Here is an 18,406-nt window from a genome sequence, read left to right as displayed (position 1 = left end):
TTTTTCACCTTCCTCCTTTCCTGCAGTTGACATGTCTTTACTAACTGACCTGAAGTTTTTGAACAAATTTCTAGGCATGAAAAACGTATTTTTCCTGCTGTCCTCTCTTTCCTCTTTACCCTCCCTACACATATGTGGTCTATTTGACAAGTCTACCTCATCCTACATGTCAGCATTATTTGGCCTATGAAGTCTTCTCTGACTCTCTGAGGCAGGTGTTGACACTCCTTCCTGTTTCCTCTCATTGCCCTTTGCACATAGATCTCTTATGACAATTATGATGATTACAACTTGGTTATTTTTGTTCTTCCACTCAGTTAAGTTCAGTTAGGGTATGGTCTGTCAGTTTTTACATTTTTATATTTCTGATACCTATATATGTACTGCTTTGTACAGCAGGCCCGTAATATGTATTTGGTAAGTAAATAAAGTAGACCTATACTGAGCTTTTTTTTTTTTTATCAACAAGTGACATATATTAGCAATTTTAAATCAGTATATGTGTGTTTAAAGTATTACCTTTTCTTGGTGAATATCACTTAACCACCTTCAGAAAAACCTGGTGATGACTAAAGTTCTCTGGTTTACTTTTCCAAATTCCTTTTTGGTATTCTAATTCAGAGTTTCCCAGCAGGTGAGTTGCAGCACACTGATATGCCAAATTATGTTATGCTGAGATGCTGATGCTCTCATGGTTCCAGGTCACAGTGGGGCCTGAGTCTGACAGATCCCTGGAGTAGGCCTTTTCCACTGTGAACAGCCCTGTCCAGGCACTTTTCATGCTATAATCATTTTCTATGAGGAAAAAAGTTTTGGAGTGTTTGGTGTATTGCATACAATTAGAGAAGATGTTATTTTATATTCTTTCTTTTTAGTGTGCAATGTAAGCACAGGAATTAAGCCGTTATGGTGCTTTAATTGAAATAATTATTTTTTTTCTTCAGACTTTCAAGATATTCCATATTCTGATTGGTGTGAGCAGACCATCCATAATCCCTTAGAAGTGGTTCCCTCTAAGTTTTCGGGGATTTCTGGATGCAGTGATGGAGTGTCTCAAGAAGGCTCAGCTAGCAGCACCAAAAGCACGGAATTGTTACTAGGTGAGTCTTCGGATTCAGATCCAATCATTATTAGTAAAACTGTTATTAGTTGGTTTTGTTTTTCGTAAATACTGTAAATTAAAGTTGTCTCAAAACAATAATACGTCCATTTTAGTGAAGCAATTTAACACTGTTAAATATTGCACCTATATCACCCACTGATATAGATAGAGCCTCTTAGCTATCTGCTTTTAGTAGAGTTTTGCTCCCAAAATGATAGGCAGATCATGTGTAATTGATCTCAGTTCTAGGTCTTTAGGTGAAGTTTAAAAATAAATTTTATGAGTTTTAATTATTTTTGTTGTGATATAGATAATATTTAACTTCTCCCTGAAATCTTTTTAGGTGTTAAAACAATTCCAGATGATACACCAATGTGCCGTATACTCCTTCGCAAAGAAGTTCTAAGATTAGTCATTAATTTGAGTAGTTCAGTTTCAACTAAATGTCATGAGACTGGGCTTTTAACGTGAGTAAACTATGTGCATAAGTATTATTTGTTTATTCTGTTTTTTAAGTTGAGAAAAGATTCTTGAAATACTTCAAAAGTTAGGCTAGTTAACTTACATCAGTAGTTCATCAGTAGTTCTAAACTACATTGCATACCTGTGTGAGGCTAGATTTTCTTTAATACTTCAACCAAAACAACATATGGCAACAGATCGAATGCAGAAGCGAGTATGAGAATCCAGCTGTCTTCTATTAAGCCACACTTTTGAAGAGATCTGCAAAAAATGTAAAATAATGCCACTCTTCTCACTTTTTTACTTTTGGAAAATAGTTATTTTTATTAAAATATATGTTATTTATGTTAACATGTAGTCGATTTATTTTTAAAATAAATTAATTCATGTTAGGAAATTCTCTCAATTTTAATTTCTAATATAGTAGTTAATGGTCACTATAACCCACACAAAAATAAGCTTTTTTGGGTCCTCAGTAATTTTTAAGAAAGTCCTGAGACCAAAAAGTTTGAGGAAAGTGGGCTTACATGTAACAAGTCATATTTTCTTGGTTTAATTTTTTTCTTATTATTTAAAGCAGTGATTCTCAAAAGGAATGCACCTCAGGGTCTCCTGCTGTAGGGCTTTTTTTTTTTTTTGCAGACAGAGTCTTGTTCTGTCACCCACACTGGAGTGCAGTGAGGCACAATCTCGGCTTACTGCAACCTCCGTCTCCCAGGTTCAAGGAATCCTCCTGCCTCAGCCTCCTGAGTAACTGAGATTACAAGTGTGCGCCACCACACCCAGCTAATTTTTGTATTTTTAGTAGAAACATAGTTTCGCCATGTTAGCCAGGCTGGTCTCAAACTCCTGACCTCAGGTGATCAACCTGCCTCAGCCTCCCAAAGTGCTGGGATTACAGGCAGGAGCCACCACGCCCGGCCAGCTGTAGGGCTTTTTTAAAGAGTGATATAGGTATTGGGGTCCCACATACCAGGAGCTCTGGGAGTGGGCCCTTAACTGGTCACCCACCCAACCCACAGCTAATTCTGAGGTGCTCTCCTAGCTAAAAGCTGTTATTTGAAATATCCAAAGAAATAGCCTGGTCAGGGATGTTAATAACTTAACTTTAAAGATGTATTTCTATTTTAAAACTTAATTTTGAACATATTTTAATCATCCTAGGCTGATAAATACATTTTGCAGTTTCTCACGCCAATGGAAAAGAATGCTTCAACTTTACAAGAAGTATTCAGGTTTTGATAATCATTTTTTTTTTTAAACCCAAACTCAGAATATCTAAGTGTGTGAGAGAAATATTTAATATTTTATATTCTCAAGTCATCACCCCAAGTATGCTATCTAATCCATGTCTGTAGGGAAATATATTTTTAAAGTAAGTGATACCTTGGAGGAAAAATAGATACATCATGATTATAGTTTTCATCACACCGTAATCTTTTATTTTAGAATTAAGGAGAAGTATCCTCAAACATTTGATGACATATGCCTTTACTCTGAGGTTTCCCACTTGCTGTCACACTGCACATTCAGACTTCCATGTCGGAGGTTCATACAAGAATTATTTCAAGATGTACAGTTTCTACAAGTAAGTATGATTAGTACTTCTCAAATTTATCTTCCAAGAATAATTCAGTGTTTGAATTGAATTAAAATACACATTATAGTTGGGTGTGGTGAGTCATGCCTACAATTCCAGCACTTTGTGGGGTCAATGCGGGAGAATTGCTGCTTGAGCCCAGGAGTTCAAGACCAGCCTGGGCAACATAGTGAGACTGAGTCACTACAGTTTTTTTTTTTTTTAATTAGCCAAGGGTGGTGGCATGTGCCTGCATTCCCAGCTACTTGGGAGGCTGAGGTGGGTGGATCATTTGAGTCCAGGAGTCAGAGGTTGCGGTGAGCAAAGATGGCAACACTGCACTCCATCCTGGGAAGACTGAGCAAGACCCTGTCTCAAAAAAAATTATATATTTATATAAACATGTTATATTATCTGTTTTTATAAAAGTCATTAGTGATACACCATTTTTTCCCTAGATGCATGAAGAAGCAGAGGCTGTGTTGGCAACACCACCAAAGCAACCTATAGTTGATACATCTGCTGAATCCTGACCTCATATTTATGATGGATATAGATATATACTATATATATTCATATTTGTGGATTTCCTAAAAGCCTCAGAAAATACAACTGACTAGGCAGCAAAGACAGGAGTATCTTCTGGACACTGTTCCGCAGTTACTGGTACATGAACAGTTGGAACTGCTGACTTTCCTAACCAAAACAACTTCCTTCTCTCCTTTGTTGAGCCTTTTGAGGGGTTCATGATTCATTACCGCAGTTTTAAGAGTTTTAGTTACCATTGTATGCAAGAGCCAAGCACTGAATACCTACATAGGTTTTCTATTTTTTTCATTTTAAAAACATAATGACAGGGGAACAATAATGGGATATGCAGAAGCACCCTTCACAAGTTATTTCTGAATTATTTTTAGGGTAAATATACAGATGCCTTGTTTGTTAACTAATTTGTGGAAAGCAGGAATCAGTGTCTCTAAGGCTGCATCCTGTTACCACGATGGGGTGTGCTATAACTGCTGGTATTAGAGAGGGAACTTTGGCCCTTTCACATTTTTCTTAATGTTTGTAACACTACTTCAGAGGTTTATAACCTCAAAGCAAAAGAAGAGCCTCAACAACCCGGGACGTGTAAGTTATTTTTATGTTACTAGACTTGCATAAAGATTCATGTTTTCCAACTCTTCATTTTGTTGCAATGTGTTATTACAGGATATATGAACCAATTAAGGTTTTTCACTACAGTTCTTGAATAAAATTTAAAAATCATTTTTTATTTTAATTAAAAAGATTTCCCATTTATAGAGTGCATATATTTGCAATGGACTTCCACTTTCATCAACTTTCCATCTCATCGCTTTAAACAGGAACTTGAACAAGCACTGTTAGTTTAGACCTAAAGGATAGGAAAGCATTAAATAATACTTTGGATCTCCTGAGGAAAAGATAAGTTTGTTTGCAATTTACACATTCCATGGGGGAAAGAAGAGCCATATTTCCTTTAAAAAAATCATTAATACAGCTTGTTATTAAGAAAAATTGTAGTGAAAAGCCTTAAGTACCAAATTTTAAAGCAGCAGTAACTTAATTTTTATATCAGTGTTTTTGTTTTGCACAAACTAAATGCAGTGATAGGTGGGTGTATGAGTATATTAGTTGCCTTTTTCCATTTGTGAAGTTAAGTTGATGCGGGCAAGGTTTTTGTTTGTTTAATTTGTATATGTCTAAAGATATTTGGAAATTTTTACAGGAATTAAACATATATGCAAATTTGTATATAAAAATAGCATGGCCATCATCATTTGAATGCTTGTAAATGAAAGGATTATCTTTTTTGAGATCTATATATACATAGAAATAGAAAATCCAGCTGGACTGATTAGGATTCTTTTTTAATTCATTTGTGTATAACATTTTTATTACAATTACACATCAGTTTTGACACAGTCATAGCAACATTAATATTTTCCCATGATGCAGATCCTTTTTGTAATGGGCTTGTTCTTTGAGATCTCTGTAAAGAACCCTGTGAACTAGAAAACATAACTCACAGAGATACTTTTTTAAAAAATTTATTTACTGGCACTGAAAGTTCCAGTTGGGATGAAGCATTTCGTCTCACTACATAACACCTCTTTGACTGCACTTCAGTGAATTGTTCTTATGTGCACTGTGTAGCAACTTACATTATAACAAAGCAGATAAGGGCTGTAAGCTGCTGCTTATGTTGAAAAGTGGTTCTTCAGATTTCCTCTCATAAAATCCAATTGAAGATAATTTTTTTATACTTTATCACTGAACCCAAGTGTTTATTTAAATGTCAACAGTACTTCTAAGAACGTTGCCTGTCATCGTGGTCTTTGGTCTTGGATAACTAAACTGCCTTTCCAGAGAACCAAATGTCAGAGTTACTAGACCAAATAGTGGTTAAAACCTCCAAAGGAAGTAATGTAGTAATCTTATTCATAATGGGATTAACATATTTTAGACATTCGTTTTAAACACTACCTCAGTTAATATAGAGTATAAAATCTGTGGTTTAATCCCTCAGAAGTTAACAGTGATTTTTTTTTTGTCTTACACACATACACACCCCCTCCCCCACCATCACTATCCCTGTACCCCCACCTTGGTCATCTATCCTGAAATAAGGCTTAGTTAGTATTGGCCTGAATGTTTTGTGGGTTTTTCTTATTGTTACTTTGAAAAATATGTATGTATACATTATCATATTTGCCTATATCACTTACTTTGGGGAGATACTCAGAGCTTTGTGGTTATCAGTATGCTAAAAAAAAAAAAAAAAATCTATGCTTAAATTTATAGTGCTATTTGGTTTCTCCATGATTTCACTGACAGGTCTAATACATTTTCTTTGAGTACTTGTTTGTAAAAAGTAGACTTTATGGTGAAAAATACATGCAGTGCCAAGTGATTAACTTAGGTGTTTAAAAATATTATAGCAGAAGAGGTTAGGAATGATATCAGCAGTAATAGACATAATTGAGAAAATCATCTATAAATAATAGATATTACAGACTATAGAATACCAAAATAATATCAATACTGTAGTTTTTAAAGATTTTAGGATTAATCTTAGTCCATATAAATTTGTACTATTGGTAATTATTGAATAATTTGGAGGAATTTGGGCAGTTGTGCTGGTTGTAAACTGTGAATTTCTAATCGTAAAGTGAATTGTTATTACTAATTGAACTTGATTTCAGCCTCACATACTAAGTAAATACTGATAAATAAGGAAATTAGAAATTTAGTATTCATAATTAAATACGCTCTAAAATTTATTATACTTTTATTTCCTGTTTATTCTTAGGTAGATTGGAGGGGGAAACAGTCCGTTCTCCCTAATTAAAATTTTTTCTAATAACAATTAGCAGAATAAGGACATTCTATATGACAGTGACATTAAAAGAGGCTCTTTGGAAGTATAACACATTATTATAATGTAATAATGTGTACAAGTCCTTTGAAATGACAACTTTAATGGGTTTCAGCTCTTTTATCTAGAGCTCGAGATAATTAAAGCTGAGTTTTTCAGGGCATATCTATCACAACGGCAAAGTGTTCAACAGTGGGATATCAATGCTTATTTAGATTTTCCTACTGCTATTTATATAAAATGTTATTTCATTCCGTTCAGAGGATGCCTTTTATCCCCACATGAAAGCACAGATCATTAAGCAATAAAAACCAAATTGTCTGTCATTCAAATTATAACTGCAGTTATTTTTGCATGGTAAGAGTGAGGTGCTAATTTTGTGTGAGATGAACTTTGTAAACTACTTTGGGAAATGTTCTTTGGAAGTAAGATTTTTTCCCCTTTAGTCTTATGTTTCCAGTTTTGTCTCAGATTCACAATCCATTAAAACATGGGAAAAAAGAAAAGGTAAAATTGAGAGACTTTTATTAGAAGAGCTGTTTGGAATGAACCAACATTTCAGATTTTCCAAAACGTAAGTTAGGAAAAGTCTCCATTGTCTCTGCATTAACAAAATACACTGTTACTATCTTACTCTCAAAAGTGTCATTACAGTGAGAATCTCATGTAAAAGCATACCAGTGAAATTAAAGCAGTGCTTATCAAAGAACACTGAAATCTGTGAGAATCTTTCTAGGAGCATTGGTTTTTTCTTTTAGTTCCAAGTTCCAGGGTATTTTTCATTCCTAGTAGGTTTATATGACTCACAGAATGTGGACTTTTTTCCTGTTTGGAGTATTTTTGTAATGTAATATCGGATAGCTACACCACAGCATGCATAAATTGCACATTTTGTTTTACTTTCTTTATAGAATATTTAATTTCAAAAATATAATTTATGCCAAAAAAAGCATACCTTTCAATTTTGCTACTTGGTTGATTTAGCACAAAATGCAAAGTCTTGGGGCAGAGAGGGGGAGTGAAAAAAAAATTTGTAAGTAATTGTTACAAAAATGCCTGTCAGAAACCCTAAAGCTGCATTGTAAAACAAATGGTGTAAATTAGTTTTGAAAAGTGGTAAGGAATTGTGAAAAAAGTGTCAGACTTAATGCTCTCTAACCACATGATTTTCTTCTTTTTTATTTAGTAATACGCTGCTACATATTTGGAGGTTCTGGTGTTTGTAGGTCACTGAACAGACATTGAAATCTGATTTATATTGTATAACTGTAACATAGAAAGAAAAAGTATTTATATTTTTTCTGTAAGAATATTTCATTGAGTTGTGTATAATTTAAATAAGATTTGTCCCCAAATGGTTTTGCTCACCTTGATTTTTTTTGTTGTGATTCTCTTGTTTTTGTATAATGTGTACAGTTTATGTCAAGGGCATTAAAAGCCTCCTGAAGCATAATCTTATCAAAGGGATACATTGTTAATAAAATGTACTTAAAATTCTTAAACTTTGTCATTGTTTTATTTGAAATATTAAAATAATCAGTGGTCATATGGCCTTGATTTGAGTCCTGTAATGCTGATGCTGACACATGTGACTCCAAGCAAAAGTGACTTTTAGGTACCACAGACATGTAGAGTGGCTGTTACAGTATTTTAAAGTAATATTCTTCTTAAACACTTCATAATTAAACATCTTTGTAGTTTTTTAAATATCTATAGGGATTTGGAAAATAAGTCTTTAGATAGAACAGCTCTGAATTTTTTGAGGAAATAATGTACAATATGAGTGATGATGGTATGACAATGGTGACATCTCTGTGGAAGGTATTTGATGTCTCACACATAAACTGCCCTGATTGAATAAGCTTACCTACAGCTACCTACTGGCAAAAGAGAATACCACAGAAATTACGAATTCTGGAGGATAAAGTTGAGTATCAAAGTTAAGGTCTGTTAATAAAATATGGTAAAATATATATCTCACTTCAAGAAACGTTTTGGACAGTTTGGCAAATTTCTGTATATCATTTCTCCCAATGTCTTCCACTGTATATGTCATTGAAAATGTAGTTGGCCCCAAAATAAACTAAAAAGCATACTTATAAATTCATCATGCCGCTGATCTTTTAAAAATTTAGTCCTAATGTAGTGGAACTTATAAAATACTGTTTCATTTTTAAAACTCTTTAGCATATAAAATACTCAAAAATACAGTACTAGTTCAGTATTGATTTTAAGAAACTAAAATATACTAAAACTTCCCTTAATGCTTAGAGGAATAAAACAACTATGCTTTCAAATTGAATATACCTGTTGTGTTGTAAACATTTTAACTGAAAGTTCTGAAAACTCTGTTTCTTCCAGAGTTTTAAAAGTTCTACTTTATGCAGAGTGCTTTTAACATGCTTTGTAAATTCGAGATGAAAGCTTATCTTTCAACAGAACTCTTAGAAGTGTTAATAAGATATTAAGTCTTGACGTTCTTAATCAATACACATTCTAGTAGGTAACGAGGTTGACCCTAATTAGTTTGGGTTAGGTGTTTGAATGTAGGAAGCGTTTCAGCAGTCGTACTGTTGTGTGAAGAGGTCCCAACTCCCATCCTGAATTATTGAGGTCCCCCGCACACAGGTGAGGACCGTGCACAGGCTGATGCAGGATTTAAAGGCCATTAATGCCAGTGCCGTCCACCACTCAAATATCCTGATATTTTTAAGGAATTACTACTGTGATTTTAGGTGCAATTTTTAACAATTATTATGACTATATTAGAAAAAGTAGAGCTTATTTAGAGAACTGATATTTACATGAAACCATGATATCATGATTTGCGTCAAAACAATGTGAGGAGAAAGTGAACAGAGGTATGGATGGAGCTGAAACAGTCATGGGTAGTGGCCATTGGGACTGGTGATGATACAGAGTGGTTTATTAAACTATTCTACTTTTGTGTATATTTGAAAGTCTCCATTTTTCTGACACATGAATATGTATTTCAAAGTTTCTGAATAACACTTCCTAAAGCCATGTTAAGATAGCATATAGTATTGAAAACTAAGGTTTTGAACATGAATTTATTTGGTTATGACCATTGGAGAAGAAATGTTTACAGCCAAGACTATAGGTCATAGTGATATTATGAAGACAACTGTTACATAGCCCAGCATTTCCTATTGGCATGTTGTTGTATTTCAGAAAGACTTCATTTGATTTAGGCCAGTGATTCTCAAAGTTTAGTGTGTAGATGAATGCCTGGGAACTGATGAAAAATAGATTCCAGGTCCATGCCCCAAAGATTCTGATTAAGAGGTTTGTAGTCATACCCAGGAATTTACATTTTTATTTAGTAAGTTCATGAGGTGATGTATCATCTAAACTAATTACTAGATTTTCATTTCATTGAGGGAGGTAAAACAATGTGCTGATGAAATATTTTAAGGTTTATTTCAATATTAAAAATGACTTGTGTGAATTATTTTTTAAACAAAACTATGTGAAAAATATGTCACGAATGTCATTGACATTTTTGTGAACAAGTTTCAAATGAAAAATGTAATCCCATCATAACAAAGGTACATAAATAAATAAATGCTGACAATACTGGCCCTAAAGTCTAACACAACTGTTAGACTAATCAGGATACCACTTTCTACTACATGAGGAGCACATAATCAATGTTTCCAGCAAAAGGCAAGTACTGGTTTGTGTAGGTTTATTTAGGTCAGTTGACAGCCACATTATTTTGAGGTGTGGCTACTTGTTTCTCTTCATAGTGTTGAATGGCACAGTGCAAGGCATTGGGCACCAGAGGCATAAGCATAGGCAGAGCCATTTCTACCATGCTGACGGCAGGCAGGAAGACAAAAAGGAACCCCTTTCGTGCTTGTTTGGAAATGTGACGGCTAGGCGCAGTGGCTCAAGCCTGTAATCCCAGCACTTTGGGAGGCTGAGGTGGGCGGATCACCTGAGGTCAGGAGTTCCAGACCAGCCTGACCAACATGGTGAAACCCCATCTCTACTAAAGATACAAAATTAGCTGGGTGTGGTGGTGCATGCCTGTAATCAGAGCTACTCGGGAGGCTGAGGCAGGAGAACTGCTTGAACCTGGGAGGCTGAGGTTGCAGTAAGCCAAGGTTGCACCATTGCACTCCAGCCTGGGCAACAAAAGCAAAATTCCATCTCAAAAAATAAAAAATAAATGTGACCAATAATGTGACAAATAGGCTGGGCATGGTGGCTCACACCTGTAATCCCAGCACTTGGGGAAGCTGAGGCAGGTGGATCACCTGAGGTCAGGAGTTCGAGACCAGCCTGGCCAACATGGTAAAACCCTGTCTCTACTAAAAATATAAAAACTAGCCAGGTGTGGTAGCATGCACCTGGAGTCCTAGGTGCTCCGGAGGCTGGGCAGGAGAACTGTTTGAATCCGGGAGGCGGAAGCTGCAGTGAGCTGAGATTGCACCAAGAGAACCAACATGTACTAAAATACCAGTTGTGTACCAAGTGCTTTGCATATATTAGTTTGGAATATATTGGTTCAGAGGAGACAAAGTTGCTCCAAAGCCAACATGGAATTTCCCACTCCATAGAACTTTTTAGTTATATCTAAATTATGTCCAACAATGGGTTTCATTTTACCATTTTAGCATAATATGAATATAAATGTGACAGAGTTCTCTTGGCCCAGACAACGTAGTGCAGAGTCCAAAGGATGCCAAGTGAAAACAGGCCTTTTATATCCAGTTCTTGAAAGGAAAGGAACCAAACACCGAATGGAATTACGTGATATACTTTCCTTTTTATATTCTGAGGTAGTCATCAAAAATTATGGTAGAATACTGATGTCTATGGAGCAGAAGTACAACTGACAGTAAGTCAGAAGTTACTTGCCAATCCCATTCTTTCACTGTAGTGAGCTTGACAGAAGAACTGTGGAAATCTTGTTGACTGATCACACATTTTACATATTAGATTAGATCTATGCCCCCCGCCCCACCCACAGAGTTAATTTTACTGTGTCCGTGAACTATATAGATTCTTATCCCTTCAAGGTAAGTCTAAAATCTGTCCTGGCGTGAGACAGCTGAGTTTTTTCATTCAATACGCTCAGTAAATTTACATTGACAATTTATGCTGTAGTAGTAAGTCTCCTGTGGCCTTTATTAAAGCCTTCAATCTAATAATTGCTTTTAATGGAAATATTTCCTCAGTAAAAAATGAACTTCCAGGACCACAGCCACCCTGTACAGTACTGAGTGGGAGTCTGTAGAGTGGTTAATGCATATCCTTGTGTCAAGCTCAAGTCTCCTGTTCTAAAGGTGAGCCTGGAACAAACAGCAGCAAGGTAAGCATGCTCCCATGATCCTGCCATTTCTAGGGCAAGCCTGCTCCAATGGGGAGTGTTAAGTTCCATAGCTTCTGGCCTTTAACCTAGCCAGATTGTAGTGGTCTTACATAAACCAGACCTGCAAATCATACTGGGATTAAGGACCAAGGCCACTGGTGATGAGAGGGTGCCAGCTCTGCTCTTCTTAATGTCTGTGTAGCATAAGGTATGAAATCGGCATGCTGGTTAGCGGTAGTGTTCACCTGGATCTAAAAGGGTAATTGAGGAAAGGCTGCTATTCTCGGTCGGGCGAGGCAGGGCAAGACGCAGGGGGACTGCTATTTGCATTTTATACTCTGAACAGTGTGGTGGCTCCACTGGGTTTGTTGGGAGACTGTCCTTGTCTCCAGACATGGGTGAAGCCAACTGGGACACATAATTCAAACTTGTTTCTCCAGCTGGGACTTCTCCCAGGGAGTTCATGTAGTTTTTTTCTAGTGCCTTTAGTACATTTTCAGGTGAGGTCATTAGTCCCAGCATACTTGGTGGGGCTTTGGGGGATACTGGAACATGGCCACAAAAGCCAGAGTCAGAAGCTGCCTGGTTATAGGTAAAGTTCTCAAAACAGATGCAGGGGCCAGGGCCAGAGTGATTCTTTTCTGTTGGAAGGAGATAAAGGTAGTTAGGCTTAGTCAACTCAGTTTCTGTGAGTGACTTCCTAGTGCCTAGGATCTGTATCTTTGTCCCTTCTGGCTTGCTTACAACTTCAATAGCATCTGGGATACAGTCACTGACATTCATTATTGTTAGGTGAGGGTTCTCCTAGAAAGGAAACAAAAATATGTAAATATAGACATTTGTGTGCATGCATACATGCATCAAAGTATATTAAGCACGTGAAATACACTTAGAGCTTCAATGTTGTTTATGTTTCTTCCTGGTCACAAGTAACCTGGAGGTGAAGTTGAAAACCAAAAGATGTCCCCTGACAGAAGAAATCAAAGCTCCAATCACCTATTTCATGGCTATGAGTACAAAGGTGGCTTTTACTGTGCTATATTTTCCTGAGGAGCTCTAGGAAAGTAGGATTCTGACAGCCCCCACTCTGGGTTAGTCCTTAATAGGTGTATGATATACATACAACTTGCCAACATTTACCTTGAATTTTATTAACGACAGGATGCTGCTCTTGTAAGGGTCAGGGATGTCAGGATAACACGTCTCCTTGATCCTAGAAAAAAAAATGGAAAATGAGACTGAATTTTATAGTACAGTGGACTAGTTAAGAGCAAGAACTCTGGAGTCAGATTCCTGGCTTCTAATCCTTGCATTGTAATTTAATAAGCAAGTTACTTGGTTCTTCCATGCTTTAATTTCTTATTGGCTAAATGGAGATAATTATGGTACTTATAGTGTCCTCATGAGGATTAAATGAATTGATAAAGCACTTAGAACACTGCCAAACATATAGTAAGTAAGATATAAATATTAGCTATTGCTGTTGAAAAAATTCTGTGGCCTATGTTAAATGGTGATTAGTTTCCTCATATAGTCACCTGGAGAGCAAAATTGTGAAATAAAGTACATATTCTCACCCCAGCCTCTTTTGCCCTTTTCATTTTCTGTACATTGTTTCGTATTATTCAATGTCATTTCTATCTTACTAAATCTCTTTCCAGATTTTTCTCTTACCCTCTTCTTGGATAAAACCTTCCTCACACACTTACCACTGACTTTTCAAGTAGCACACGATCATGATGAGCAAGACGCAGAAAACCATGGGCAGTAGGATATGAATCAACATCGAGGCTGAACAAGGAAAAACAAAGGGGCATTTTTAATAAGTACTTTTCCCTTCCTCAAAGGAATAAAATTAAGTTTATGATTGAGAGTAATTTTACATGTTTATTATTTCTCAAATTATGTGTGCAAGTTGTAATATGAGTTCTGCCTGACTTCGGGGAAAAGCCAACCAACCAACTAGCCAACCAACACAGGAAGCCATTTGCCATCAACAGTGTGTGACTCAAATTTGTTACCTCTTCTGATAGATTGCATCATGACTTGCTGTATTAAAATTATGCTTTTCCACTCCTGCCAAAACTTCATAGTAGGTGAAAACACTTTCCTGCCCCTTGACTTGGGGCTCAGCCATGTGCACTGGCTTGGCCAGTGGGCTGTTGGTAATTGTAATGTAACTAAGTGTTTTAAATGTGCATGTACACATTGGCTTGCCCTCTTGTGTTCCTCACCATGAGAAGTGTGTGCCCCAGGTAGCTGCTGCAACTTCAGCCTTAGCCCTAGAATGAAGATGCGTGAAACAAACCTGAACCTAACTGAAGCTTGGAGTCCAGCTTACCCCAGCCTAGATCAGCCAAGTCTCAGCTGACCTGTAAACCCACGAGCATAAAAAGAAATATTTTGTTCTTGTATGCCACGGAGCTTTTGAGGGTGTTTGTTACACATCAAAAAATGACTAGTGCACTCCTTCTAGTTAGTCTCAGATTACTTAAATATGTCTTAATCTGGGGAAATGAGTACGTTTATTTCTCCAATATGTCAACTGGTGCTTCATTTATTTCAAATGACCATTGTGAAATCTGTTAGAATAAAAATGGAATCACTAATGGTAGGAAACCCTGACAAACAGAGCTGGGAAGGCCATGCAGATAACAAAAAACACTACGAAAACCACAACCTTGCACAAAGGCCATCACAACCCTACACACACACACAAAATGCTTCTGCAAGGACATCTTCCCATTAAGCTTTGAACTGGCATCACCCTTGTTATTAATCTTTGTAGTCAAGTATAATTATTTCAAAGCAATTATATAATCCTCCTCATTTTTTTTTTCCTTTAAAAACTTTTGTCTTCCTTTACCTCCCTGAATATGCACATAGTTTACTATGGTTTATTTTGGCATAAGTATTTCCATTGAAATTCTCAGTCCCAAATAAACATCTTTTCTTTTAGAGAGTTTCTCTCTCTTATTAGACTGACACCATCTTCCTGTTCCCATTGCTTGCAATTTCCACCAAATAATAATTCAGCTGGGTTGGTAAACAACCCTTTTCAACAAATGTAAATTGCTCAGGGAGGGTCTAGGGGGTTAAGTTATTGAACATATGATTCTGTTCAATCCATTTGCCGCCTCTGCCCTCCCCATGCTCCACCCCACACCTAGCTGTCCTGGAAGAAATGGGGCTTGATTTGGGGACAGTGGTGTTGCAGATAATGTTGGAGTTTTGTAAAGAAACGTGGCCCTGGGTAGATGCACAAGCCCATGCTATGAGGCAACACAGGGTTCTAGAGAAAAGGACCCAGAAAGGTAAGAGAGGGCCAAAACAACTGACCTAAAATTAACCCTGACTCCAGAAAAGGGGAAGGAAACTCTCTTTATGAATCTTACTATGGTAAACTTTGCCCTCAAGAACAGTACTTTTGATGATGTAAACCAAAAAGGATCTGAGACAGGTCTCCATCAATTTAGAAGTTTCCTTTGCCAAGGTGAAGAACATGACTGGAAGAAATAAACAGAATCACAGAAACATTATGTAGTCTGTGCCTTCCTCCAAAGATAATGTTGAGGGCTTCAATAACGCTGAGGGCTTCAATTTAAAGGGGAAAAGTGGGCTGGAATGAGAAAGAGCTGGAGGAAAAGTGGGCTGGAGGAGGGAGGGTATGATTATCCACATGTCACAAGAGAAAAGGAGGAGACAGAAGAATAGTTAATTATGTATTCATCTCCCAGGAGAGGCTAAGGTAAGATAAGGCAAACACACAGAGTAGCTACCTGTGGAGATATTTAACCTTTTACTGTACCTATCTGCTTAGAAGCAAAAGGAAAGGCAGCTTCTTGCATGAAGCAGCTTTCAGCATATTTTTTTCCTTTGCATAGTGAATTTTATTTTCCGTTCACAATCACTGTACTAGTATGCGTCTTTAGGTATTTCTTTAGGGTTTATGTAGGCATTTTGGGGGCATATATACCTAGGAATGAAGGTTCTCACGTCTAATGAAGGTATATATATACTCATTTTAGAAGATACTACCAAGGAATTTTCCAAAACTGCTTGTACCAATTTACTCCCATCAGCAAGGTATGGGAGTTCTAGTTTTTCTACATCCTCATCAACACTTGGTATTTTTCATCTTTTACATTTCAGCTATTTTCAGGCTAATTTTAAACACAAACTTTTGGAACATAATCTACTTCCATACTCAGGATTTAAAAATGATTCAGTAATGCCTATTAAATTCAGAAGGAAATGTAGTGCCAAATGTCCAAATATAAAAACACAAATTACAGTTGGTTTGGACACCCTGTATGTTTAAATGAACTGCTTACCCTCTCTGTGCCTCATTATCTTTATTTAATAACCTAGTCTCCTGATCAGAGAAAAAGTTAACAAACGAATTTACAAAGAGAAAGGATTATTTTGAAAAATACCAACAGAATAAACATTTATTCACTACTTTGCAATCTCAATATTACATTAATTTTTTGCATTTCTGTTTTTCGTTTGTTTTTGTTGTTTAATCATTCTAGCCTCATTGCAGTAGATACAGGTATTTTTTATTCCCATCTAACAAGATCTGAGGTACAGTTAATTGGATGCTAGTCACATAACATTCTACCTATTTTTTTAAAAAAGTAAAATCTCAGGAAAGTAGAAAAAAGTTTGAAATACTTTCTACTTTCTATTTCAAATATTTTATTTTAAATAATAATATAATCAGTAGTCACAAACCAAGCCAGGGCTAATGAAGTTTAACATAAGGGAGATGGATGAAACTTAGAAAAGTGTGTGTGTGTGTGTGTGTGTGTGTGTGTGTGTGTGTGTGCATGTGTATACCAACCAAGTAAATTACAAAGGTAGAATAAAACTAACCTGAAAATAAATTTAAAATTAACTCCAAAATGCCAAGAGTGCTCAAGTAATGTAAATCATTGACACGTCTTAATCAGATAAGGGGTTCTAGATTTTGGCTTGGAGACCTAGGGACATGTTTCAGTGTAGTAGTCAACATGCAGTCAGCACCACAACCTGTCTGATACTGTTTGGCTGTGTCCCCACCCAAATTTCATCTTGAATTGTAGCTCCCATAATCCCCACGTGTCATGGGAGGGACCTGGTGGGAGGTAATTGAATCATGGGGGTGGCTACCCCATGCTGCTGTTCTTGTGATAGTGAGTGAGTTCTCACAAGATCTGATGGTTTTATAAGGGGCTTTTCCCCCTTTGCTCGGCACTTCTCTCTCCTGCTGCCATGTGAAGAAGGATGTGTTTGCTTCCCCTTCTGCCATAATTATAAGTTTCCTGAGGCTTCCTCAGTCATGTAGAACCGTGAGCCACTTAAACCTCTTTCCTTTATAAATTACCCAGTCTCGGGCAGTTCTTTAAGGCAGTGGAGAATGGACTGATGCAGTAAATTGGTACTGAGGGCGTGGGGTGCTGCTTATAAGGATACCTGAATAAGTAGAAGCGACTTTGGAACTGGGTATCAGGCAGAGACTGGAATAGTTTGGAGGGCTCAGAAGAAGAGAGGACGATGTGGGAAAGTTTGGAACTTCTTAGAGACTTGGAGGGATCAGAAGACAGGAAGATGTTGGAAAGTTTGGAACTTCTTAGAGGCTTGTTGAATGGATATGACCAAAATGCTGATAATGATAAGGACAATGAAGTCCAGGCTGAGGTGGAAGTCCAGGCTCAGATGGAGATGAGGAACTTGTTAGGAACTGGAGCAAAGGTGATTCTTGTTATGCTTTAGCAAAAAGACTGGTGGCATTTTGCCCCTGCCCTAGAGCTCTGTGGAACGTTGAACTTGAGACAGATGATTTAGGGTATCAGCAGAAGAAATTTCTATGCAGCAAAACATTCAAGAGGAAGCAGAGCAAAAAAGTTTAGAAAATTTGCAGCCTGATAATGCAATACTAAAGAAAAACCCATTTTTTGAAGAGAAATTCAAACCAGCTGCAGAAATATTCATAAATAATGCATATATACAGCCACACGTATCTGAACAAGATGCCAAATGTTAATCATTAAGGCAATGGAGAAAATGTCTCTAAGCCATGTCAGAGGTCTTCATGGCCACCCCTCCCATCACAGGCACAGAAGCCTAGCAGGGAAAAATGGTTTCCTGGGCTTCGCTCAGGGACCCCTGCTCTGTGCAGCCTCAGGACATGGTACCCTACATCCCAGCTAACTTAGCTCCAGCTGTGGCTAAAAGAGGTCATTGCTTCAGAGGGTGCAAGCACCAAGCCTTGGCAGCTGCCATGTGATGTTAAGTCTGTGGGTGCAGAGAAGTCAAGAATTGAGGTTTGGGAACCTCTACCTAGATTTCAGAGGACATAAGGAAATGCCTGCATGTCCAAGCAGAAGTTTGCTGCAGGGGCAGAGCCCTCATGGAGAACCTCGGCTAGGGCAGTGTGGAAGGGAAATATGGCGCTGGAGCCCCCGCAGAGAGTTTGCACTGAGGCACTGCCTAGTGAAGCTGTGAGAAGAGGGCCTTCATCCTCCAGACCCCAGACTG

General features: G+C 37.2%; 2 protein-coding genes across 13 annotated transcripts in view; one reads left to right on the top strand and one right to left on the bottom strand.

Moving 5' to 3' along the window:
- RICTOR (RPTOR independent companion of MTOR complex 2) overlaps window positions 1-8,045 on the top strand; it is a 129,282-nt gene extending 121,237 nt beyond the window's left edge. For 8 of the 10 annotated variants that reach the window (XM_023216482.3, XM_023216480.3, XM_023216474.3 and 5 more), the window contains 4 exons: window positions 945-1,100; window positions 1,446-1,569; window positions 3,014-3,152; window positions 3,602-8,045. In XM_023216482.3, coding sequence (XP_023072250.1) covers window positions 945-1,100; window positions 1,446-1,569; window positions 3,014-3,152; window positions 3,602-3,676 — 494 coding nt within the window. In that variant the 3' untranslated portion in view covers window positions 3,677-8,045. The remainder of the gene's footprint in view (window positions 1-944; window positions 1,101-1,445; window positions 1,570-3,013; window positions 3,153-3,601) is intronic. The other 2 variants (XM_023216475.3, XM_023216481.3) reach the window with 2 other exon arrangements.
- Window positions 8,046-9,959: 1,914 nt separating this feature from the next.
- OSMR (oncostatin M receptor) overlaps window positions 9,960-18,406 on the bottom strand; it is a 94,761-nt gene continuing 86,314 nt past the window's right edge. For all 3 annotated transcript variants that reach the window (XM_023216485.3, XM_023216484.3, XM_023216486.3), the window contains exons 16-18: window positions 13,594-13,675; window positions 13,025-13,097; window positions 9,960-12,688 (exon numbers count right to left, since the gene is read on the bottom strand). In XM_023216485.3, coding sequence (XP_023072253.2) covers window positions 12,113-12,688; window positions 13,025-13,097; window positions 13,594-13,675 — 731 coding nt within the window. In that variant the 3' untranslated portion in view covers window positions 9,960-12,112. The remainder of the gene's footprint in view (window positions 12,689-13,024; window positions 13,098-13,593; window positions 13,676-18,406) is intronic.

Source organism: Piliocolobus tephrosceles, chromosome 4, assembly GCF_002776525.5.
Source record: "Piliocolobus tephrosceles isolate RC106 chromosome 4, ASM277652v3, whole genome shotgun sequence".
NCBI lineage: Eukaryota > Metazoa > Chordata > Mammalia > Primates > Cercopithecidae > Piliocolobus > Piliocolobus tephrosceles.
The sequence above is the reverse complement of the archived record's forward strand: the minus strand, read 5'-3'. Positions and strand labels throughout refer to the sequence as shown.